General features: G+C 43.2%; 1 protein-coding gene across 3 annotated transcripts in view; it reads right to left on the bottom strand.

The window, feature by feature from the left end:
• Positions 1 to 25,205, bottom strand: part of arhgap46a (Rho GTPase activating protein 46a) — a 41,656-nt gene extending 16,451 nt beyond the window's left edge. For 2 of the 3 annotated variants that reach the window (XM_042503229.1, XM_042503237.1), the window contains exons 1-2: positions 25,084 to 25,205; positions 10,356 to 10,862 (exon numbers count right to left, since the gene is read on the bottom strand). In XM_042503229.1, coding sequence (XP_042359163.1) covers positions 10,356 to 10,862; positions 25,084 to 25,097 — 521 coding nt within the window. In that variant the 5' untranslated portion in view covers positions 25,098 to 25,205. Of the gene's footprint in view, positions 1 to 385; positions 450 to 10,355; positions 10,863 to 25,083 lie in introns of those variants that run through there. The other variant, XM_042503246.1, reaches the window with a different exon arrangement.
• Positions 25,206 to 25,314: the final 109 nt, after the last annotated feature.

Raw genomic sequence — 25,314 nt, 5'->3', positions numbered from 1 at the left:
TATCTTCACTCGGGTCCAAAGGTTAATTCTTCTCCTTTTGGTTGAGCGGCTGGGCTAACTTCAAACCCAATGGCCCACTGATAATCCCAGCAACCTAAAACAATCTGCCATCAATCTGGTCACGCTGCTCTGGTCTGCTGTCCCCTCATAATCTTCCCCCGCAATCAGGACTTTTCATTCCTCGAGTGATCAAAAACCTACCCTCTTAAACCATTGAGTGCGTCTAAAGCGGGCATTATTGCACATACACGCATGGACACAGTTGGCGGGCAGCCTGAGCGAGACACATGTGACGCAGTGCAGTATCTACAAGCTCAGTAAGCTTCCTCTCTTAATCAAAGGTCAAACAGGTAAATAAGTTTGAGGGCAGGCAAAGGAGACTTACCTTCCCTCCTGCCAAACCTCTCAAGATTCAGTGGGGTAATTAATTAGATCAAAGTGGATCACCTTCTGTCCGTGTAAATCCAAACATAAACACAGATCAGGGAAGAGCCACAGCAAGTGCTCAAAGGCTTCCCTTTTCCAAGAGCTCTACGACTTTTTAGTAGAGTTGGGCTGTAAAGGCAGCAAGAGGATGCAGAGGGAGGAGGAAAGAGGCGGAGTGACCCCCCTCTCCTCCCCACGTCTCTCTGGAACAATGCTGAAACAATTCCCCTGAGGTCCTCCAGCCAACGGCAAACTTCCTTTAGTCCTCCTTGCTATAGCTCGGCATTCTCTCAATCTCTCGCTCTCTCTCTCTCAGGACCTTGTGCCACCCCCCTCTAACCGTGAGTCACACCACCTCAGCGGTTTGACTGTAAACAGGCTCTAATCTTCATATGGTCCCAGTGATTCACCATGCAGACAGGGCCCACAAACAGCTGGATCTCAGCCACCTGGCACAGCACCAGAACAGCGTGCCATAACCACCACTGTTGCGAAAACTCCAAGACCGCCACCTCCCCCAGACCATGAAAAAACGTTTACTACCTATAAAGTATGAACACACAGAGACAGACACACACGTGTGAAGATAAGAAGCTCTGATGGATGGGAGTCACCCCAAACCACCACTGTTAGTTGTTACAAGCAAGTGTGAGTGTGTTATACAGGGTGGAGAGAGGGAGGGGTTGATAGGTGACAGCTGTAAACATGAGAAGCCACTGTTTGCTCTCTTTGAAACAGTGTATGTTTTCTCACTCTAGTCCTGTCAAACAGGAGGAGGTGATACAAATGCTACAAAATCATTCCCACCTCAGCAGCTGACCATTTAGCACCGGTTTGCCACGGCAGGAACAGCTCACACTTTAAACATCAAGGCTTTTCTCATAATTGGACAGCCAAAAAACACTGCGGACCTCACACATAAAACCACAATAATCAAATTCCACTTCCATCATCTACAAATAAACCCAACTTTGTTGTTTCAAACATAAAATAATCTGGGGTTCATTTAATGGCTAACTGTAAAAAAAAAACACAACATGAATCTGTCTTCTATGTTCTAGGTGGGCGGGTGATGTACTTTATGAGGACTGACCCTGAGATACTAGTGACCACGACTTCCTGTCTGAGGAGGTCCTCTGGGGGGTTGGAGAGAGGGCTTCCCCATGTTAAACACAAACAGGAAATGCCTATGGTAACGTTCACACACTGCACCAGGGGCGGAAGTATGGACTAAATTTTAATTATAGGGAGCTTATATAGAGCTTATCAAAATGTTTCACATCATATTTGGGAAATTTTATATCCTTGGACTCCATTGGGCTCTTAGATGCTCCATTTTCAGGTCAAAGAACACAACACCTCTGTACTTTATCTTTCTCTCCTGTGAAAAACTCAGCATATAAACAACCTGTTCTTAGGGGAGTAAGGCCACATCCACACAAATGTGGTTTTTAAAACAGCATTTTAAAGAAAAACCATCTCGGTATAAACGTAAATAAAAGCATTTTTGCAATATTTCAGAACTAATCTCTGTCGATACTAACCCACCTGAAATGCATATCACAAGACCATTCACATACAACAATCATGCATGTTTTGGTGTAAACAGGAAGCACACTGTCGACTCTGCGGTTGGTTGGTTGATTGCAGTAAAAACTACAAAGTTGGTGGAAAGCACGACCAGAAATTTCTTTACTTGCCAACGATGAGGTGGAATTGTTACTGAAAATAAGTATAAAGCTATCATGACTCGGAAAAAAGACTGAGTCTTTGAAAGCAAATGCGGCGACATACTGAAGCAGTACTGGGAGAATTATCCATCGCTAAAGGAAGCCATGGCAATGGAAAAGGAGTAGGCTACCCACATAAAAAGGATAAAATCACAGAGAGCATGTTAAGTTAGGCTTAACTTTAATATTTTGGCTTGAGGTTGTGACTGAAAAGACCCCATTGGGAAGTAAACATGGGTGTCTGTATCATCATTTTCAAAAGTCTCCGTTTCTACCCCAGACCGATTGCCCAGTTCCTCCCACTGTACAAAAATGAAGCCAAAATACCCAAGGTACTGCCCTGAAGATGTTATTTGTAGCCAGAGTCTGTTCAGTAGTGATCTCCGCAGTATTGAATTCCCTCCTGTTCACCTGAGCAATCACGAGCAGCACCACTTAACACGAGCACACTATCTGGCACACATAGCTGTCAATCATGACGTCAAACCTTCTTTTAATAGCATAAAATAACTGATTAAGTCAAACTTAAAAATGAACACCTGAACAAACATCAGTGTGACATTAACAAAAGAAATTACATGGAGCATTATGACCTTTACTTAAGATAGCCACCAGGGGGTGATCGAGATGGTTTGGCTTCACCTTTGAGGAGATGTCATGTCGTCCATCTTTATTATACAGTCTATGGTCCAGACTAAAATGCAACCCTGGAGTTTACAAACTAAAATGTGGTATGAAGTATTTTGAGGGGTCTCATTTAAAAAGCTCCAACATGCTAGAATAGTATGGACACTAGGTATAAATGTTCACTTTTCAAGTACCCATAATAACAACAATAATAATAATCTTTCCCCACTTGCCTGGCATTTTTTCAAACATAATAGATTCAAACTTTATTATAACATAATTTCAGCTAGATGGCATTGAGTAATGCGGGGAGATAATGAAGAAACTTGTGTGATGGTTAACAAAAACGGTGACACAATGAATTTGTTATGTTACATTAAGTGAAAGGATTACTGTAACAATTTCATTTCACACAACAAAATTCTGTGATTTTTCCAAAACTGTATATGATTTTCACAAATTCCATGACTTTTCCAGGACTAGATAATGTGATTGTGAAATTTCATAACTTTTCCAGGTTTTCCATGACAGGGAACCCTGGAAATAGTTATGCGTTTTAAAATGAAGATGCACTGGAGTGGATGCAGCCTGATACTGAACAGAATCATAGGCCTGTGAGGAAGTTTAGCTCAGTGTTGGGAGAGAGGGATTTTGTCAGGCTTTGTCTCTGTTGTCAGCCTACCATTGTCCCACTCAGGCTCAGCAAAGGTCTAGCATGTTCACCCCCTCCAGCACTGGCATATTGTGTTGGATGTCAGCAGGGAGTTCGGCGCGATGATCATCGCAATCGCATGACAACCGAGAGCCAGCTCCAACAGTACGACTTTAAAGTGTCTTCAACCCAAAGCCTCTAATCCCATTACACAGCTAGAACAACACTTGCAGTAAACCTCAGGTCAACTAAATAAAGTATGATTACAAAACCCTGAACCAAAAGACAGTACAATGGTGAGAAAAAACAACAGGCAGAGAGTGGGGAGATGGTGGGTGGGGGTGGGGTGTGTGTGTGTATGTGTCGGGGGGGTGAAGGAGAAGAGAGAGAGACAAGAGAGGAGGGTGTGAGCATGTGTAAATGAGAAGGGGTGGGTATTAGTCGTGGGAGAGTGCAGCAAGGGAATGAGCGGGAAGACTGGCATTCCTCAGGGCTCATTCAGGGGCCTCTGTGGCAGTGTGGGGAGCCTCACACAAAGCATGGCTGTGCCATCGTCACGGAGACGCTTCCTTTAACGACAGCAATGGACTGTGAGTAGGGGGAAAAGAAAGATGATAGAGAAGAGGCTGAACCTGAAAGAGCCATCTTCAGCCTCCAGAGTTAGACAGGAAAAACACACAGGCTCTTACGTAACTCTGAGCAGGCCTGAACTTTACTCTAACTTAATGAAAGTTGTTTAGAAAGGGTGTGTTGCCTGCTAGTTGCCTGCCTGTCAGGTGTTGAATGTTAGCTGAAGGTGGGGATTATACACAGCTATTCACCACAGAGGTTAAGAGACATGATAATTATCACGAGTGTAAAATACTTTTTTTTCAAATCCCTCACTGTTTGCAAAAAGATAATTTCACTTACATAACCATTTCTCAAGCACATGTGATCAGACACGTAGTGCATGTGCATGCATACATCCTACGCCCACATATGCACTTTCAAAACCCCTCATTCAGAACCTGGAGATAGCGTGTAAAACCTCAGAAGACAGAAAAATGTAAGATAAAATGAAGTTAGAGGTCCTTTGGAAACCAAAAGGGTAATCTGATTGGCCTCCGTGGCAGCAAATCAACTTAACGGTCAGCAAATTTCAATTAGTCTCAGCAGCTCTGGTGTCGCACTCCCACAAACACAGTCTCAGTGTCTCATCACTGATCTTTATGTTGCTGCATTCAGGTCGTCTCAATAACCAACTAAATATACTACACGGACTCTGCTGTCAGCAGATGTTCAGTCTCTCCTTTCTTTTTCCTGCCTGGAATAACTGTTGTTGGAAAAGCCATCAGCTGAGTCACTTTGGTGGGTAGGGGATATGGATTTAGAAGCTCTTAAATATACCCCCTGGGAATACAGGGGTCTGAAAAACAGGGGTTATTATTAACATTGGCTGGACAGGAAGAGGAAATGAGGTCGCACAGGCCAAGCTTCTGCTGGACAAACACCTCAAAGCACAAACCAATGGGATCACTGAGATCCGCCCAGAGGAAGGAAACTGAGAAGACAAAGAGGATTCACTGAGGACAATGTCTTGTCCATTTCATCGACCTTCAAAGCTGATTTTACCTCTCCCTTTTTTTAACAGTCTATCTAAAAAATATCAAGCAGAAACATAAAATCACATTCTGGGTTTGAGGCAAAGCTGGCAGCCCCCCAGTTCCTGTCAGGCACCTCCAGAGAGCCAGCTGTCCTGCAACAGCTGAACTGACGCACCTCCCTCCTCTGAGCCAAGATGTCTACCAGTTGTGCATGTCTGTGGCTCCCGCAGCCCGACCCCAGGAGAAGTACTGGGCTGGGTCAGAGGACAGCCACGAGGATCATTTTGAAGGGACAGGATGAGGCCAAACCCAACTGGATTCCAAAGAGACCCGCCTCTGGAATTGGAGAGTGTGTCTGCAACTCTATTTTGTGAGAGCAGATCCCATTAAAGCACAATGTATGAATGAGTCTTACACACACAAAGCCTGTTTCATACAGTCTCAAGTAAAAAAAAACATGTTCAGGGATACAAAGAGCAGCATGTGGTGGTAAAAAATAATTTCCTGTTAGAAATGGGTGCAAGCAAAAATTTCATAAGCACCCTGAAAAATACTATCTCTGCATGCTGCAAGTCAGCTGACCCTGTGTCTTCCACAAACATCATGTCAATGTTGTGCTTGCGTAAAGACAGCATTCATTAGACACTGAAGTGATTGTCTACACCGGTTCCATTTTGTCAGCCAAACATTCTGTGCAGTGTGCGGTTGTGGCAGTAAATATTCATGCGTAAACATTGCAGATCCTCAATACCCAAGAAATTGTCAGGTCTTGCTTCCCAGCCATGGGGTAAAAGTGAAGGGAGAGTCTGTGGGAAACTGGAGCAGAGCATGCTGCTCTCTGGCTCTGTCCAGAGACAGCAGTGCTCTGCCTAAGCTGCAAAATGGTGCAGACAGGTTTGTTCAGTGCCTTTCAATTGGGTAACAACCTCACATTTCTGCGCAAATTGTCAAAAGAATAGACTGGAAGCATGAATAAATGTCAGGTTGCGTTTACACCCATGAAGTGCAGCTGAGATGCGAACCTTCATACAGCTGGTGCAGAAGCTGCATAGATTGCACTGAGAGCAAATCTTTTGCGTGAGACGTGCGAGTGGAAAACGCCTCTGATACGCTTGCGGTGTAGACACGAGGTGAGGCAATCACAGCAGCATGCCTGTGGCCAGTTCACAAGTGGTTACACTAGTTCTTCATAAAAACACTAGAGATATCCTACCACAGCACAGCACAGGATAAGAGAAGTTAACTGTGAAAGTAGCGTTTTAATGATTTCTAAAATAAACAAATTAAATTATGGATACGCTGCTTGAATGTGACACAAAACTGCAGATCTGTAGCCTGGGTCTAAAGAATACCATAAAGTTTGCAATTATGCAAAACATGGAATGTGTAGAGAAACAGCACAGAGATAAAAACAAAATAACGACACCGTAGCTGTTAGCCAGAGCGAAGCACAGAACAGGATCACAAGTTCAAAGTGCAACTTTTTCACTAAGGAAAAAAATAGGCACACTTAAAAACATCTGGAAACAGCTGAAATTGAGCTTACCACACCAGGAGTGTGGAGATGAAACATGTCTTTCCAGTGTGTGTAAAGATTTTGTGGTTACGTCCTCAGAGTGGCAGGAGATGAAAAGCATGAGAGGCTTGTGCTCTCGCAGTAAACATACAGACAATGTGCGACTCATTAAAAACTTAAAAAACTTTATCTACCCCATAAGATGCTCCCTCTTTTCCTAAATAAACCCGGTGGTGATTTCTCCTACATGACTCACCGCTAGACAGTCTTAAGCACAGGAGAAGAAACTTGTTTTGATTTTGCTTTCATGTGCATGTGTTATTTCTAAAAATGAAAGTGAAACGGGAATTGAAATAATGTCTCCAGCTCAGTTTTATAGTTGCTTGTGATCAGACACTTGTCACCTTTGGGGAGAGGTTTCTCATCTCCTCTTTAATGTGTAGAAGCTGATTCAACTTTGGTGTATGTACATTCAGATACACAATGAAACAAACCAGACAGAGTTGAGGTTTTAGGTGCCCAACTCTGTGTGTGCTTTCTGGATCTTTTTAAAGGAATCCAAAGGCAGTCAACAATCAGGAAAAGCGAGCTTTAAGTGTCTAATGTCAGCGTGACTGCCTTAGATTGAATGCTGGTGCACTGCTATATCATTACAGGCCTAAATGAGAGGGAACATACAAGTCATTTGGTGTTCTTCTCTATTCAGTATACCTAGACTTCCTGCTTAGAGAAAGCTCTCAGTTGACCCTTGGGGACAACCGGGTTTAAGTGTGAGCCTTTGTTCCTTTTAGTGGTCCATTATACGCCCCTGGCCCAGCCCATAATAAAAAAAGAGTCTTGTGACCCTGATGTGAACCACCTTGGGTCACTTCTGGGTTGTCTCACACCATGCTGCCTGCCATGTGTCCTCAGCAGACTTTCAACATCCACCCAAACTCTGCAGGTCTGCTGTAACTTTAAGCTTAGTGGAGGAGAGCCCACACACAGTGAGGACAGGCACAGATCACACACCATCTATGGTGAAATCCTGTACAGATGTTATCTGGTTGATGACAACAACGCACAGACACACAAACTGAGAGGTGGGTGAAATTCAATACAGATGTTATAAGCAAGCTGATCTGTAACACCTATAAGTCCTACATCGTGGAAAGAGATCAGTTTGCTTCAGTTTCCTGTGCCCGTAACCACATGTGACTGACATGTTTACCTCTGGAGACCACAGTACTTCCCTGATGAGCTCCACAGGCTCAAGTACCCAGAAATCCCCAGGACACGTGATAAGACTTGGCCAATGAGTAACAGATTTGGCACTCAGGCCAACCCACAAATGCTCCTATAAGCGTGAACGTAGATATGAGCTTTACAAAAACAGGGAGAGACAGACAGAGAAAGGAAGCGGCATCAACCAACCACTGCTTAGAATAACACACAGGGTGTGTTTTGTGGAAACTCTTCTTTCTATTATGAACCCATTTATTAATAGCCCAAAACAAAAGGAAACTGCTGCTGGAAGAACTGGGATTGTCCCATCTCCACAAAGAACAGCATTGTTTTTTTTAAAGGTCATAAGTTATTAACATTTCATCTCTGCTGAAATTTCACAGAGAAAAAAAGGGAAGACAGAAAGAACATGTAGGGACATGTCTAACACGGCTGAGGCGTTTGAACCAAAAATTGAGGAACTCAATGGAGTTACTCTATGAAACTAAAACAAGTTATGATCGGAAGTAGCATGACCAAAAAAAGGGAAGAGGACTACATTCTAATGACAGCCCCTAACAATCCTCTGCTCTGGGAGGGACAGTACATTTAGCTAACCTCAAACCACAGTGACCCTTCATTTAAACTTTCTCTCTTATCCATTGATCCTTGTCATCATCAATAGGGAGGGTAACTAAGTGAAGACAAGCATGTCTCTGAGTTTGTTTTCATCCATTATGAGCTGTCACATTCCAACGTCTCTGTGCATTTTGTGGTGGTTTCTAATTACCTGCTAAGAGATGGAGGCTGAGCATGTGAAGGGCCATATGGCTACATAGGGTATCAAGCCTGTGTGAGCTAAAGACTCCTCAGCCTTTGAGGAACACAGCTGGCCATTGTTTTAAGGGGAGACAGAAAAGGATTTGGGAGAGGCTGAATCACTGGGGCAAAGTGGGACCCTGTGGGGGGTTTTACACCCACCATACACAACAGAGGCAACGTAACAAGGCCTCCAGTAGTGTCATTCAACAGCCATGGCTGACCAATTAGTTCCCCCTCCACCTTTACAAAATCAGAGGGTCAGAGGAGAGACATCCTAATGGCCAAGGTGAGGTACGAGAACAGCCAGGAGGAACCGGAGAGCCAGAGTTGCCATGGTGGAGCCTCAGAAAGCCAGCAGGGTTCGCCTTGTTTATATGCAGCTGGAATGTAGCAGTTCTGCTTGTTATTAACCACAGACAACACTCTCTCCCATGCCTCTCATGCATGCACATTTCAGCTCTTACCCATACAGGGTGTTACCAGTGGTGTAATGTAGCAAAGTAATGATACTTCATTACAGTACTTGAGTATTCTTTGGGAGCATCTGTACTTCACTTGAGCTTTTATATTTCTGTCAACTTTCCCTCCACTACATTTCCTAAATAAAATGCATACTTTTACTCCACTACATTTCCTAAATAAAAAGTGTACTTCTAATAAACTACATTTCCTAAATAAAAAGTATACTTTCACTCCACTACATTTCCCCTCAACATTTTAGTTACTTGCTACAAAATAAAGACGGAAGGAGGGAGGAAGGTATGGACAGATTAATGAAGGAATGGGAGGGGAGAAAAAAAAACAAACAGATTTTGTTCTTTAAATCATTTAAGTTGTGAAAAAAATGTTTCTCTTCAAGTGTAATGTAAGCTCAATTCTTAAGGTGGTGCAGACATTACAAAAAAATAAACCTCATAATTCTCAAAATTCTGACTGCTTGCCTTTTTGACAGCATTTAGTTGTACTTTTAATCTCAAAACCTAATTACATTTATTGTCATAAAATTACTTTTGATACCTGCAGTAAACAACAGAAACTTAAAAACATTTACTCAAGTAATACTCCAATAGGTGACTTAAACTTCTGCCAAAGTCATTTTCTAGTAAGATATCTGTACTTTTACTTAAGTTTGGCTTTCAGGTACTTCATCTACCACTGGGCGTTCAAGTCTCTGATAACCCAGGGCCAAGATTTGTTTTAGGAAAATGAAATGAGCATTGGAGCAGAGTGGAGCCGGGTGGTGGTGGTGAGCACACAGAGGGACACTAAGACGGCTTTGGTGGCCACGTGCCAGGGGAAACAGAAGTGGCATGCCTGGAATCTGTCTTGGAAGGAAGAGACGGTGATTTGGAAGAGGCCAAAACGCAAAGCACATGACGGGGTCTCTGAATGACTTACTGTTAGGGTTCGTTCTGCACCAGTAACCCTAGCATAAAGAGGGGGGCGGGGGTGTCATGCTCTGTAACACAACTGACCGGTCTTCCCATTTGGTCGCGATTTGCTGAAATGGCTGAGCACGGTTCAAAGGCAATAGTATGGAAACACGGGACGTATGGAATGTTCAGATAAGTGAGAATGAAAATAAAAAGGCAGTTTGAGCTCAGCCTGAGTGGTCAAAAGTCAAAATAACCCTGTGAGTTCTCATAGCAGAAGCATTTGAAAGCCATTACGACTCACAGTGCCACATGTTGCGATGACTATCACATTTCCTGGTAATATAATCCACTAATGATTAAGCACAATTCCCTTTCCAGAGTTACTGTACAGACTACTGAAAATTTGGTTGGGCTTACCTCTGTGGGTCTTTATTTCCATCTGTGCTGTTTTCAGAGCTGCTTCCGTCTCCCTGCAATCTGCTCTCCACTGCCGGGTCCAGTTCAGAGTTGGCAGCCTCCTCATTGGTGTCCGGAGCTCTGGGAACAGGGCCGTCTCCGTCCTGCTCGGCCAGAGGTGTGCAACGTCCCTGGCTCCCTACACTGCTGATACTCCCTGTGGTACTCTGGTGGTGCCTGTCCACGCCCCCTCCAGCCCGCTTGGCCTCACTGCATCGTCTCATGGCCTGAAGCTGGGAGAGGGGCACTATATCAGCTCCCTGGGGTCGATGCCAGACTGTGCGGCGCCCGGTGGAGTTGTAGTAGTAGAAGCGACCACTGTGAGGGTCGAAAAGCTCCCACCACTGGTTGCCGTCTGCCTGGCGGATGGGAACGCCTGACGGGGGATCCCAACCGCACTCTCCAGTGGTCAAGTTCACATACATACGCTCCCGGGAGCGTGGCTCCAGGATCTCCACCCAATCAGAGCTGAAAAGAACAAACAAGGTATTATTGACAGCAGAAAATGACATCACATTATCCTCCAACAGGATGATGCACTAGAGGCCACATTCACGCCTGAGTACTAATCAACTCGACAAGCAGTAAACAACTCACACTGTTTGACAGACTGAGAGACCCAAAAATGCCCGCTTGCCCATATGGAGAGAGTGTCAATGTTTGTGTCCCCTACATGCATCCATCCATCCATCTGTGTGTGCGCGCGTGTGCGTGTGTGTGTGTGTGTGTGTGTGTGTGTGTGTGTTAGCAATGATGTCATCTCTTTGGTAGGCAATGGAGCAGCAGGAGTGACGGTGTGCATGTGTGTTTCCTTAATAAGAGGACAGGTGGACACTCTCAGTGAGACACCAGGCATGGAGTCAGCAAAGCCCAAAGAGAACCATGCGCTCTAATGCCGAAACCACCGAGCTTAACTACCATCACAGAGCACAACACACACACACACACACACACACACACACACACACCGAAAAAAGAGACAGTGGACAGGGGAGGTGAAAAAAGAGATAAAGGTAGAGAGATAGATAAAGAAAAAGACAACCCAGTTTGCATTGAAGAATGCAAATGCACAGATAAGAGGGTCAACCAATTATACACAATTAGACCATTAACTAAATTTAAGAGAACTTATAGGACACTATCTGTGTTAACCCCATGAAACCTGGATCAATATACGTTTTTTTTTCTTTCCTTTTTTAAGACTATTTTTTTTAGGGTTTTCTTGCCTTTATCATAGTGCAGTCAGAAAGAGACAGGAAAGGGGGAGAGAGAATGGGGATGACACGCAGCAAAGGGCCACAAGCTAGAATCGAACCTGGGCCACTGCTCAGGACTCATACATGGGGTGGACACTCTACTCACTGAACTAGAGGCCACCCCAGTATAAATTTTCTTATGCTACACTCCAATGCCTTGAAATTGGAGCAGATTGTTTGGATTTCTTTCAAATATAACAACATATGAAGATGTTATAGATGCATTTTATCAGCACATTTTTTTGCTTATTTTCAGGTGGCTGTCTTCTAACTATTTTTGCTCATTTTTGGACCATGGCTTGTTAAGTTGCTCATTACTTTCTCTCTGTGTTTTTGAAAGAAACTAAACCAGATTTTTAAGGGTTAAAAAATGGTGTATGCTGTAGCTACCTATAATCAGGTCAACAGATATGTCTAACAAATAAGCGAGGACGGCACTTTGCTGGTGCTATATATTCAGGTCATGCTACCCTTTAGTGGGCTGCATTATGTCTCCTTTGATCTAGTTCCCTGATGCAGGCCTTAACTGTGCCAGCAAATCCATGTGGGAACACCGCAAACAGCCAGCAAGACCTCTTTTCCCCAGTCTCAGACACAGTAGATGTCTAGATCAGAGCCAGAGAAAGGACTCAAAATATCCAATAAATCACCATGCTCCTTTTCTCATCTCCTTCAATGACCCCTTGAAGGTTTTGGCAAGGTTAGGTCATTTATCGTCTTCGGTATCCCACCCAACCCTAGCTTAGTATCTTTGAGAAAAAAGTAGCAGTAAAGAGGAATTAGTGTCACAACAATCCGCCACAGGTTTGGATATTTTCCCAGCTTTCTTGGGACAGAGAGGCTTTTCTTTTCTCCATCACAGTTGTTTGGGGTTTGAGCCTGTTGTCCAGGCTACCTGTGATGATCAGAAGAGCACAAAGCTTAGCGTGGATAAGGGCGCCTACAATGTCCATCACGTATAACTACATTTGTTCCTCATGTTCATGCCAACCATCCCTGTGTGCACCACCAGCCTCAGAAATAGACACACGGGAGTCAGTCAAGTCTGCCAGGGTTACAATGTCACTGTGCTGAATGCACCTCACTGGAAAACAACAGCTGTTCTCCATTTTTACTTGAGTAACTTTGACATACCTGTTCATCAAGTATGAAGTATCAATCTACATGTTTTATGTGCCAGCACCAAGCTCTACATAGGCTGATTTAACAGGCAGGTAAAATAAGGAAGAGCAGAGGATATAGGAGCCTTTCACAAACTGTCTTCCCATGTGTCCCAGTGCTATATGCTGGGAGGCCATCTGGTCAAATCTCTCACACCAGCAAGCAACCCTGACCTTAGTGGACTCAACACGAAATGTGTGTTTTTAACCCAACTGGGATGACAAGAAGCTGAGAGCGAAAACGTAGCCACATCCACACCATTACGTCTCCATACACTCAAGTGTTGTAGCACCGTTTCAGAATCAACCTCCATCCATACTAACACACTTTAAAAAGCCTGGCCTTTCACGTACACTGGGCATGCGTGTACCGATGTAAACAGGAGGCAGATTATCTAATATATTATACTGAGGTTGGCAAAAAGTTTGACCAGATATTTCTTTTGCTGGACTGACCAAAAGGTGAAACTGTTGCTGAAAGAAACACGAGTATGGTGGTAAAGGCAGCAGAAAACAGATTGGGAGTAATTGCAAACCAAACACAGCAGCACACAAGACAGATACTGGCAGGGGGCAATTTCCATCACTAGAGGAAGAAGTAGCAATGGGAAAGGAGTACTCACACAAGAAGGATGAAATCACATAATGTTTGAAGTCCCAGTTATAAGGCTTGGGCAGTATCTTATTTTACATGGCTTCATATCCCCCTGAAATTTCACAGGGTATATGGTACATAACGGTACAAACGGTATTCAGTGTGAGACGCCCAGAATACTGACGAGGCTCAATTGCATCCTTAACTCATCATAAAACACACTTCATTCACATTTGACACAAACAAAATGAAATTCACCCAAACTGTCCAGGTTACTCTTGCCAGTAATCTAGTTAGTAAATCCACTGTTCAAAAAGTACCAGCTCCAGTTTGGTCAAAATAAATTCTTAATTTATCAAGTTCGATGTAAAAAAAATGCCATTATTTCCCCTCGGAAATTATTTCCCCTTTATAAAAAGAAGTCCTGTATTTATGATGGTATTTTAAAACATACCTCCTGTGATTTCTAAATACTCATGTAAGCTGTAATACTGTAATACCCCCCAAACCTGCTAGCTTTAATGTTTTGGCTTAAAAAGTCATGACTGACAAGACCCACTCGGGTAGCAAATGTGAAAGTTTGTGTCATTATTTTCAAAAGTCTCCATTTCCACCCGGAGTTTTTAAATTAAAATAGGGTCAACAGTGCTTTCAAAGGTGTGGGGGCACTAGGTACAAACATAGCAACAGCTATGTGTTTTAAAACTATAACATATTATTGTGGACGTAGCCTGCCTGTCAGGGTTAAAAAATATGTGAATGTCTTTATCTGTGTTGCAGCAGTTGGACAAAATATAGCAGAGTAGTGTGAGGCACTACAACGAGGAAGATGACTTACAGACTGATTAGATTCGCAACACTTCATGGGAAGGAAGCCTTGCAAATAATGGGGCATTCACGGCAGAGGCCAAACAGTCAATACCACCCCACACATACCAGAGCCTACATCCTTTTACTGCTGCTGGCCTCCAAGTGAGGTCTTCCCACTCTGAGAAAGTGATCTCTCCATGCTGCATTCCTTGTTATTTAGTCCTCTGTTTGTCATCACTCTCTGTAAATGCAATTTTTGTATCAGAAAACAAATAAACCAATGCTGTATGAACATGCAGTGAAAGAAAGCTGGGTGTCCCTCTCTATGCTTTTCTGACTCTATGTCAGTGATGACACTGGGGAAACCAGCACATATTTTAACATGCCCAACCGTGTCCTGAACACCCCAACAGGAAACCGGGTTTTGAGGGTCAACTGTGGAGGCCGTGGCTGACGAGTTTAGCAGCACGGGGTGTAGTGGTTGCATAAGGACTGTTCCCTCTGGGTAAATAAACAGCAGTTTAAGCTGAGAGCGAGCCTGCTGGGCTCTGTTGACACGACCAGATAAGCAGGAAGACGGCCCGGTGTTCGAGTTCTGAAATTCCTGGTACATCACGTTTGGGGAAACAACATGAGTAATGTTCATTACATGGGTTTGTCTAATACAAAGGGACTCGTCCTCTGCAGGATTTACCACGACTGTGATCCACACAGTATTATTTCCTTTCTTTTTAATTGAAATTAGAAATATTTCCACCATGAAAACATCATTTATTCTCACCATTAAATAATCATGATTTATCATGAAACACTGAAAACTGCTATAAATTTCTGGTGAAAAGTTGCTGTCTGTAATATCGTTTAAATGTACTTAAGCCTACTTCGCTTTAGGCGATTCCCTGACTCAAAAGACAGACATAAAAGTATACAGCAGGGCTCCAAACATCTGAGGCAGTCTGCCTCGTGCTGCAAATGTTCATAAATGGTTTGGAATGCAGTCTGCACCAGCTCAGCGAAGTTTAACTCTAACAGAAATGTTTTATATTGAACTAAAATTAACTTATTACACACACAGCCCTTTGACTGAAGGGCACAGCACCTGATTTACCTCTGGGGAAAGTCAATCTAATTGAAGCAGACTTGCATGCCAGAGACCTGTGTTGGGGGTTTGTGTGGTCCTAAACCAGCATCTGATTGCCTTCAGTAAACACAGACAGGAACATAGAGACTTGAGGAGCAGGATTTTGCAGATTCCATTAGAAATAGTTTTATTAATGATAACTTTTTCTTCATTTTCCTTGGATTTTTTTTGTTTGTTTTGTTGAGGAATCGTCTGACAGTGTCTCATTTTGCAGCTAGCATACATTGTTTAATTGTTAACAGTCGGTTCATCATTCACCTGGTGACAAAAAAAAATGCCCCCAACTTTGAAAGATTTGGAAATCTAAGTATAAAGCACAATGTCCTTTTTCACTCTTGTGTGTAATAACACATTCTGAGCTCTCCCATGGCACACAGGATCTTTGTCTCCCATTTGGGTCAAGGAGAGGCTTCAGCAGCCTATGGTTATTCCACAGCGACTAAAAATAAAGCTTGTCAAATTGAAAAAAAAGAAGCCTGTAAACAGAGGTTACCACTGAGGCCAAGAGGCCAATACTGAGGCAGACGAACAGACGGACAGACGGACAGACAGACAGACAGACAGACAGACAGACAGACAGGCACACACGCACACACACACACACACACACACACAAGCACACCTTCTTAACCATCTTCTTACTCAGAGTCCCAATGTGTCAAAAGGTCTCCTTCTGAAGGAGAAATACTTCATTCATCATCCACAATTTATAGTCAGCTCCAAAAATAACTGAGAGCGGTTTCCCAGAGTGAGGGAAACAACAGAATATAGCTCATGGAATCTGCCCCATTGTTCGAAGCCAACGCCAAAGTGTAAATGGCACTTTTCCCAGCAACGGTAAACATAGAAGACTGAACAATACATTCACTAGAAACAGGGCAACAAGCTGTCTTGTGTCATTGTCCAGCTTTGGATTTCAAAAAACTCGGATACCACTGTGGTTGTTGATTTAGTCAAAAAGATAAACAATACAAAGAGAGAAAAGATTGTTTTTTTTCTGTGTAGCATAGAGTCTTGACCAAACTATGGTCACAGTGTTTGATCAGATAATCTGGTAATGGCTGAAATGCAGCTTCATGCTTCAATGCCATTGTGGCATGTCTGATTGACTGATAAGACGCCTTCAGAAACTGAGCCAAATGGGGGGTATTACTGCATTTATTTATCCATAAACTTGTTAAAGGTGAGATAATAGAAAGAAACAGCGAGCCAGCCACAATCCCAGTTACTAATCAGGACTCTTGGAGGGTAACCTCTAGCCTTTTCAAACAACAGACTATTCTGAGCTGTTGCCTGTGACTATCCCTTGAGGACCTCCGCAGGCTCTGCAGTTCTCACACAGGGCCTGCCATTCATCTCGGAAACCTTAGTACTCTGTTCACCAGACGCAGTAACAAGTGCCAAGCACCACCCTGGCTGGTATATTTGCTGGCCTGCTATTTTCTATTTAGAAACATAAAACATCCTTTCTCCTAACATACCGGCCTTAAAATAAATCAGAGAGGAGGAAGGAATTTCAGCTCACCTGGCTGCACAGGTACAAAACTATTAAAGATGTAGCAACTGTGAGAAACCACTTGTTATGTGCTCTCACTAGACAAGCAGAGACCTGTATGTCAGTATAATATAAGGAGTGATCTGCCATAAGCAGACTGCTGTTTGATTATGTATAAACCATGTGCAAAGTCTATTCAGGATGGCTGCTAGGCAACCTGCTTATCTAAATATTGTAAAACAAGAGCAGGGACATGGAGCGACTACTGAGTGCTTGGCAGCAGTTCCAGTAGCTGTGACTAATGAAGAGAGTTATCGTAAACCTGGCATGTTGAGCTCTGTGGCCACGGTCCTGTTCACTGGAGTGAAGACGGCAGCAGCTCAAGCGTGTGGAGCTCCATCGGCAGCATTGCAAGACACTACTGAATTGACATACACACAGAGACCCCTCTAAAAAATTATATCTGGGTTCACTTTTCTTCTTCTTAAATAGTCAGGATGTTTGGTTGCTGGTGTTATTAAAAGGCGAGTCCAATATTTTTAGTCTTTGATGTTTTTGTATTATTTTGTAGCTTCCCAATAGGGTTCTCTATGCATTCAAACCCAAACATTTAAATTTGGTCAAAGTACGTATGTTTTAGCGTCAAAATGCTATTTTACCAGGCCCTTCTAAAACATTTTCCCTCTTTACCCTCATAGATTTCTATATGATGACGTTGCTACCAGGCAGATAATAGGCAGTTAATCTAAAATTAATCGAAAATCAATCGAAACCAACATTCAGTACCTCTAACCGAATAATCTTGCCCATGTCGGTTATTTAAAAATTCTGTTAATCTCAAACACTCTGTTAATCTTCTCCAACTCTCACAAATCTGGTGTGAGTCTCATGCTTTTGGGCTCGCATATATAAACTCCCTAGCCAATGTAACATGCCCCTCTGTGACTGAACCATGCCTTCTTTAAGGACTGAACCTTCGTTAAGTACTGACCCTCCACAGCAGTCGTAACGTAGCATCATCTAGCTCAGACAAGGGTCCGACAACTACATGGCTGTGTTTGTGCAATAGTTTCAGATTTTATTCATGTTCAGGCTGATTTTGTGCTATACGTTGAACCTGCTGCACGTGTAATAATGTTACTTGTTACCCTAACAGGCTGAAGGGAGATATACATTTATTCCCCATTCAAAAGCCATACTCAAGCCCTGAAAAGTTTGGGGTTAGCTGACTATCAATCTGATATGCTACCGAAGGTATAACTGCTGAATGTATACATGCTACTTTAGCTTTTTAACTCTCAAGACCTAACCTTTTTACATGATCCAGTGATAGGAAACAGGGAAACTGACATTATTAACCAGCCTTGTGTCTTTGCAGTTTGTGCAGATTACAGGTGTTTGGCTTCCATATGTTCCCTAAAACAGCCTCAGTTCACTGTCTGAGAGGGCTGCCTGACACCAAGGTAAGACAGTGAAAACATTACACTGACTATGGGTAAGTATCTTTCAGGGGACACAGCAAGGAATGTTAGGCAAGAAATGATAGGTCAGCTTGGGCTGCTGCGTTTCTGCCTTCATATTTCCATTGCCAATGGTTGTCGTTGATAGTGAAGACATAAATCAGGTTTGAGGGAGGCCAATCCTGTCCACATCAGAGGCATAATTCAGCCTTTGCAAAGGCAAATGTTTGTTTCCTGGAAGTCTCCACTGGACAAAATGTTTCTGTTAGAAACAGAGCCTGGACGCGGTGTATGTGGGTCGTCTCTGTGCAGGATGTGCGAGTAGGCTCGTACACTCCACCCAGGTGTCTAGAACAATCAGGGGGAGAATGCACACGTTTCAGATGACAGAAAAAAGCCCTGCACCTGTCATACTCACATTCTTTGGCTCTTTTGTTTAACACCTCCTGTTCCTGCCTTGTCACCAAGGTTAGAGGTCAGTGGATCACGTGGCACAATTTGTCCCTGTGTGTGTGTGTCTCCTATTTAATTCAACAACAAACAAACCTGTATAATGCCTGCTGAGTCTGTTATAGATTAATGGACTTCTGGGAGGCGTCTTGGCATTCTTCCCCACAGAAACTCTCGTAAAGTTAATGTTCAGGGTTAGGATGCTGTATACTGTTCTCTGACTTTAACAGTGATGTGCTTTGTAAACCAGACCCACGGGGCTGCATACTGCCTGTCTTGTTTACTCTTTGCTCCTTGTCATGATTTATACAGGTTTATTATCATTATGTTGACTCTATGCTGTACATTGTTGGGTTGCTTTCCCTTGTGGCCAAATGTTATCTATCTTCTGGACAGCCCCTGAAGAACTCGGATGATCAAAAGGGTCTGGAAAATCTAAGGACAAGAACTTGGGATGATCAGACACCTTAAATAAATTAACAAATGCACTGTAATATCTTTGGTACTTTCAAAAGCCTACATAAATTTATGACTTATACATTAATACAGATTTGACCATGCTAACACAGAGACTGTGTTATTGGACAAGGTAAGTTTTTTTTTGTTTCCTATTTTTTTTAAATAGGAAACAGTGTGGACGTACAGTGTTTTCAGATTTAACCACATTAATGGGGACATGGCCTAAAAAAAGATTCATACCTTTTTCTACTTCACCCCCCCCCCCCCCCCCCCCCCCCCACCCCAACCCCACCCCCAGCAGCAGTTGTCAGTGTCCATTCCTCACTCCTCGTGTGCTGACATTGGCAAATAAGTTCAGGGGTCGTCTTTCACTGCAAGACGCGTAAGGCACGATAGAGCCGGCCTTGTGTTAACCGGCCCAGGCACCAGGGCTGCAGGTTGCCAAGGGGAGAGAGGTAAAGCACATTAAGACCAAACAGCCGGGCATCCACATGCCTGGCAGAGAGCACAAGGCTGGCATGGGAGGATAAAGATGAACAGAGGGGGAGAGTCCTGAGCTCACTCTGTCACCTGACTCTACTCCAAAAGGCCTGCACGGATAAGACGCTAACAAGCTGTTTATACTGGGCGTGACAGCTCTGTTATGACAGCACTGATCTGAAAAAGCAGTAGAGATACTGTACAGTCCTGTGATGTGCCAGTTAAGAAAGTAAAGTGTTGCATCCCTGATCCACTGGAGTTTGTCTCTTGCTGCAGTTGTAAGAGGGAAGAAAATTCACCCACAGATCTAACACCTTAGAGGCAAACACTGCCTTCCTGCCAATTTCTGTGAACTCAGACGCAATAATTCTCCCGCGGCAGCCGTACAACCAGAAAATGTCATCATCACTCAATAAAGATGAGTAAATGCACTTCCAATGAACTTTTTCATGTTGTCCAGTATTGACTGAGAACAGCACATTTGACAGTTATGAGTCACTTGAGTGACTGCACACTCCAAAAACCACAAGAACCTGATGGTGTGGTTTGGTCTGTGTGCTGTTTGCTGGGCTGATACGAATGTGTGTCACTGTTGGACATGGGGTCTATTTTAAAACCATGGCGTGGTAAAAACTGCAAAGTGGATGTTGAAGCTTTCAACACAATGCCAGACTACACTGCCTTCAGCAATAAGAAATACAAAGGAATATATTGACTGCTTGCTTGTGAAAGACAACCACGTGAACACACTGATCTGACCGAGTGAAGTCAGAAAAAGACTCCTTTTTGCTGCAGCCACCAACAGTTTCTTGTTGTACATAAATCTGGGGGCTCTGGGAACAGAAAATAATGGTTACCTAGTTGACAAGAATGTCCTGTGATGACTCAGAGTCATATGCATTACAAAGCCTGCCAAATGCACCCTATTCTAAAGCCTGCGATGGAACAAAACAATGCAGCCTATTGTCAGATCAACAGGCCGACTTCATTCAGCGAACTGTCTGTGGTGCCTCCACAGAGGGGAGCCCAGCCAATCCCAGCCGTGGTGGGGCGGAGCTTGGGACATGTATACGAGGTCTGGGGTGACCTCCTTCAACAGCTGCCCTAATCCAGAACTAGAGACAGTTTCCCCTCTCCATTGGCACCGGATTAAACTGGATCTCACAAGGTCGTTCTGCCATCTTCAGTAAGGCTAGTCTTTCCCATGCTGCTGTCCAACTAGCGATTTTACATGGCCTGAGCAAATTCATTCCCCGTCAATGCCAAAATGTTCACTGCAACAAACTGATTTTTCATGAGATGTGAGATAAAAGTGCCTACCTCGCCACCGGTTCCAGCAGAGCATTTCAGTGTTGGCAGTGTTGAATGTTACTTCAGATGCCCTCTCGCTATAATCCGCCTACAAACTCGCTGTGATTTCTGTGTGGAGAGTATTGTCTTGTCCTGCCGTCCTCCCTTCTCCCACGAATGCTGCAGCTTTCAGCAGAAATGCTGGGAACTTCCGGCCCCCTTGCTGCTCTGCTGAACAGTCACTGTCTGTCTGAGACAGAGCTCAGCAACAGGGTCAATAAATTCCCTTTTATAGGGGTAAGCCTGACCAAACAGAAGTCCCTGTCCTTCCTAAAATCCACCCCTTCTCTTAGTTGAGGAGCACATGGGGATTTTTGGGGTCAGATGAGACTCTGGACGAGAGTGAACAAGTGCGGGAGAGGCTAAGGACGGGATCAGGGTGTTTACCATACACAGGCCGGCCTTTCTGTCCAGTACACCAGCTGTCGAAGCAGGAACAATGGGGTCACTTGTCCAAACAAGAGACATGAATGAACCTATTAGGCTGTAATTGTGCTTAATAATCCTAAACACTGATCGTCCAAACTTTATCTTGTCAGGTCATACATGTGCAAAATGAACATGTTGTGCTCAGCCTTTTAACAACAAACCCAAACATTCACTCTCTGCCATCTGCCAGAAAAACATTATTTCTGACCTGCTTGCCTACCACCAGCAGCAGTTTGTAACTTCATTTGGAGTTGGACCACACCATCCCCCTGAATCCTCCCCTGCTGACATGACAAACGAGGCCAGAGTCTAATCCCAGAGCCGAGTTACAGGGTGAGTGGGGGGTCAACGGCTGGCTGAGGACCCACACAGGAAAGAAACGTCCAGATTGTCCTCTAGAGGAAGTGAAGGTGCAGACGGCAGGACCTTGAGGCTTAGAAATGCAGAGCAGCCTAGTGAGGATGTTGACGCTGGGTCTGTACGGGCCCGAGGGGAGACGTGGGGTGGATTATGATTTAAGAGGCCATCGCTGGGATCAACGGTGGGGACAGATTAATATTTCCTAATAAAAACATAGTTTAAGGTTTGTAAAAGAGGGAGACAACTGTTAACACTGCATTTCTGGGGAAAATAAAACACGTATATTCTAGGATAGCATATCTCATCCCTTCATGCTTCAGTGGTGAACTTCTGTGTATAATAATTATGTTTTATGTGTAATTTTTGTGCTGAAGTCATTTGAATTTTTGCCCTGACAGCTCACCTCAATTATATCAACTTGTTCAGTTCTTTTGAAGCAGATGACTCAATCATCCTTACAGCCTATCTGAGCGAGCGTATAACCATCCCACAAGTTATAATCCCCTGTAATGCTAGTGAGTGATGATCAGCACTCTTAGCATCAGGTTCAAGCAAGTGTGGGCCAAGAAGGTAACCCAGCCTTAAATCTCTGCCAAGGAAAGGTTCGAAATGTCAGCTGTTGTACAGGTACAGATAATGCGTTTTGGCAAATCACCGTAACCTCATTTCAGTGTCACTGTGACAGGCCACAGAGAATTAAAGTCATATGAAAAGTTTGTATGGAGTGTTAAGAGCACTGATCCATAGCGATGTAACTGATATTACAGTACAGGAAGCAGGAAAGAAGGGGGTGAAAGCTGGAAAATATAATTTGACGCTTTTAAATAAATCATTGAAAAGAAAAAGATCTTCCACAGTCATTCTATTATTAACACGCCACAACCCATAGCAAGCCATACACTGGAGCTTCACAGTAACTTTCGCACAACAGGCAAACAAACTTGTCCGTTGTCAAATCCTCTGTAGGATGGACATCCTGCCTTGTCCGTGTCAAAAGACGCAATTCTGCTCCTCACACTGACGAGCACAAATGAATGGCTGACACGTTTTGACAGGAGGCAACATCAAATGGATCATTGTCTTGTCCTGCCAAACTGCCTTCTCTGTCTGTAATGCAGCTCTGGTGGACAGATAGAGATGTAGTGCCGGACAGATAGAGACGCTTACACGTCTGCAGAAAGCAAAACCAAACAGTCAGCCGATGAGCACCAGCTGGCAGGGAGATGGTGAAACTGCTGCACCCAGGAAGTCAGGTTGGCGTAGCGTGCCAAACTAACCGCTTCAGGCTATATAAATGACATCTGTCTGGGCAGTTTGGTTGTCAAACAATATCTATGTTGTAGTATTCAACAGAGGGTACACGTATAGGGGGGAATATTAAGACATCAAAGACTTTCAAAACTTTAGCTTTAGCCTTTAAATCAAATATTAAATAAGTCAGCACTAAAAAGCAGTCTGAAAGGAACCAAAGTAGCTTATCGTATACATCTCAGTAGCTTTAAATAGACTGTGAGGACTAAAGCAAACCATCTGTCTTAAGAAACCGATGAAAGCTAAACAAAGTTTTAATGCAGTCAAAGCAGATGCTGAAGAAATTCAACATGTGGAGATCAAACCAGTAGCTAAAGCAACAGTGAGAGCCTCCACCAGTAAAACTGGGAGCAAAAATGGGCTGTGGGACATTTGCCTTCCGTTTAGGTTATTGGCTTTTTAACCACAGCAAAGACTTAGGAAAAATGAAAAGATGACGCTGTTGATGATAGATTAAAGTAGACTCAATCTCCTTCACAGCAACAGCTATATTAACTTTATGGCGAAGTCATTTAATTTGGGACACTTCTTGGTAGATTACCATAAAAACCAGCAAAAACTCTGCAGACTGACTTTAGCATTACTTGTATGACTTGTTATGGTTCTGCTATATTTCTATGATGAAAATATGCTGTTCAATAAAATAAGATAGAAACTTTTGACCTTCAAACACGCTGAAAACCCCTACCTCACTCTGACAACATGTTCAAGTAAAATGGGATAGCAGTTAAGCTAAAATTAAACAATCATGTCTGTTTGTTTATTTAAGTAGTTAAATCCATTCATCAGTTCAGTCATTATTTCATTACGTTCTTCATGTAACCAGTGGCAATTTGTTAAAATAGATTGTCCAACTTTTCTTCCATGCTTTCCCCGTTTTCTCAATGCCTGTTTCTTTGCAGCTATATTATCTAGAGTTGCTGACATGGACTCACAGCATCAGTTTTAATTTTTTTAAAGTGACAAATATACTTGAAATGTCTGAATTGTGATAGGTTGGCATAAACTCATACCTTTATGGCATCTGGTAGCTTAAAACATGCTGGGTTCACTTCAGATATATGTCTCAGTTATTATTTTTGTCCCATTTTACCTGAATGCATTAAGCAATCACTCACAACAATTTTCTATAAAAATTAAAGAGCTATATGAAAATATTTTGATTTAAAGATGAACATTTAATAAAACAGAACACCCTTCAACCACTTTTGTTGTTAAAACCTTATTTAGAACAGAAACTCTTATTACAAACATTAGAAAAACAAACATGTCACAAGGCTTTCCTTTCAAATTCTGGGACCAGTGGTTTTTTGACTGTTTGCCTTTGTCATACTAGTTAACTCAAATACACAATAACGATTGTTTTACGTGAAGTACATTTTTAACAACTTAAGACCATGTTTGGTGACTTGCTGCTAATATTCAAACAGCCCAAGATGTAAAACCTTATTTGTCCCACTTTACCTGACTTCACCTTACTACAAATACTAAATGGGAGAAAAAACTTAAGTTTGAGTGTCAAACTTCACTCGTGGTTTCCAGGGTAACTCTACGTTCTAACAAGCTACAAAACAGTTCAACCGTTTGTAACTGCCGAACGTTACAAACGGTTCAGGTACTAGCAAAATGCAATTTGAATTCAGTTTTAAAAGAGCACTTTACTTCCCACTCTCTTCAAATTGCTGAATTTTCTCAACCATATACTTCATTTTCGTTAACATTTAAGCTTTAACACTACCTATAATCACTGTAAAGTGCATAAACAATGTTAAGTATGCATGGAGTGGCGTGGTCTTGTTCGCTGTCTGTTGGCTGCCCTCTGAAAAGCTGTCGGCGGCGGGCTGATATGGAGGCAACCAGCCGAGCTTTAACTTCGTAACTTTCTCCAGTTTAACTTTGTATCTCTTTTGAATTAAAGCAAGCGTTAACTTACCTTGCCCCGGCCATCTTCTTCACATTGTAAAAATGCGTAAACGTTGAGGAAAAACGTGTGTCTCGCTGGTATCTGGATGAAGGTGAGTTACACAGAATGCACAGAGCGGTCCGACTAGTGAGTATGGGACGGTCCGCCTGTGGCGAATCCGATATGGAGTCTCCGCCTCCGCACGTGAGTCATAGGTCGGGACGGGGGTCACCCAGTCTGCACCCCCACCCCTCCTCTTCT

This window comes from Plectropomus leopardus, chromosome 2, assembly GCF_008729295.1.
Source record: "Plectropomus leopardus isolate mb chromosome 2, YSFRI_Pleo_2.0, whole genome shotgun sequence".
NCBI lineage: Eukaryota > Metazoa > Chordata > Actinopteri > Perciformes > Serranidae > Plectropomus > Plectropomus leopardus.
Note: the sequence above shows the minus strand (reverse complement) of the source record. Positions and strands in the feature narration are given on the sequence as shown.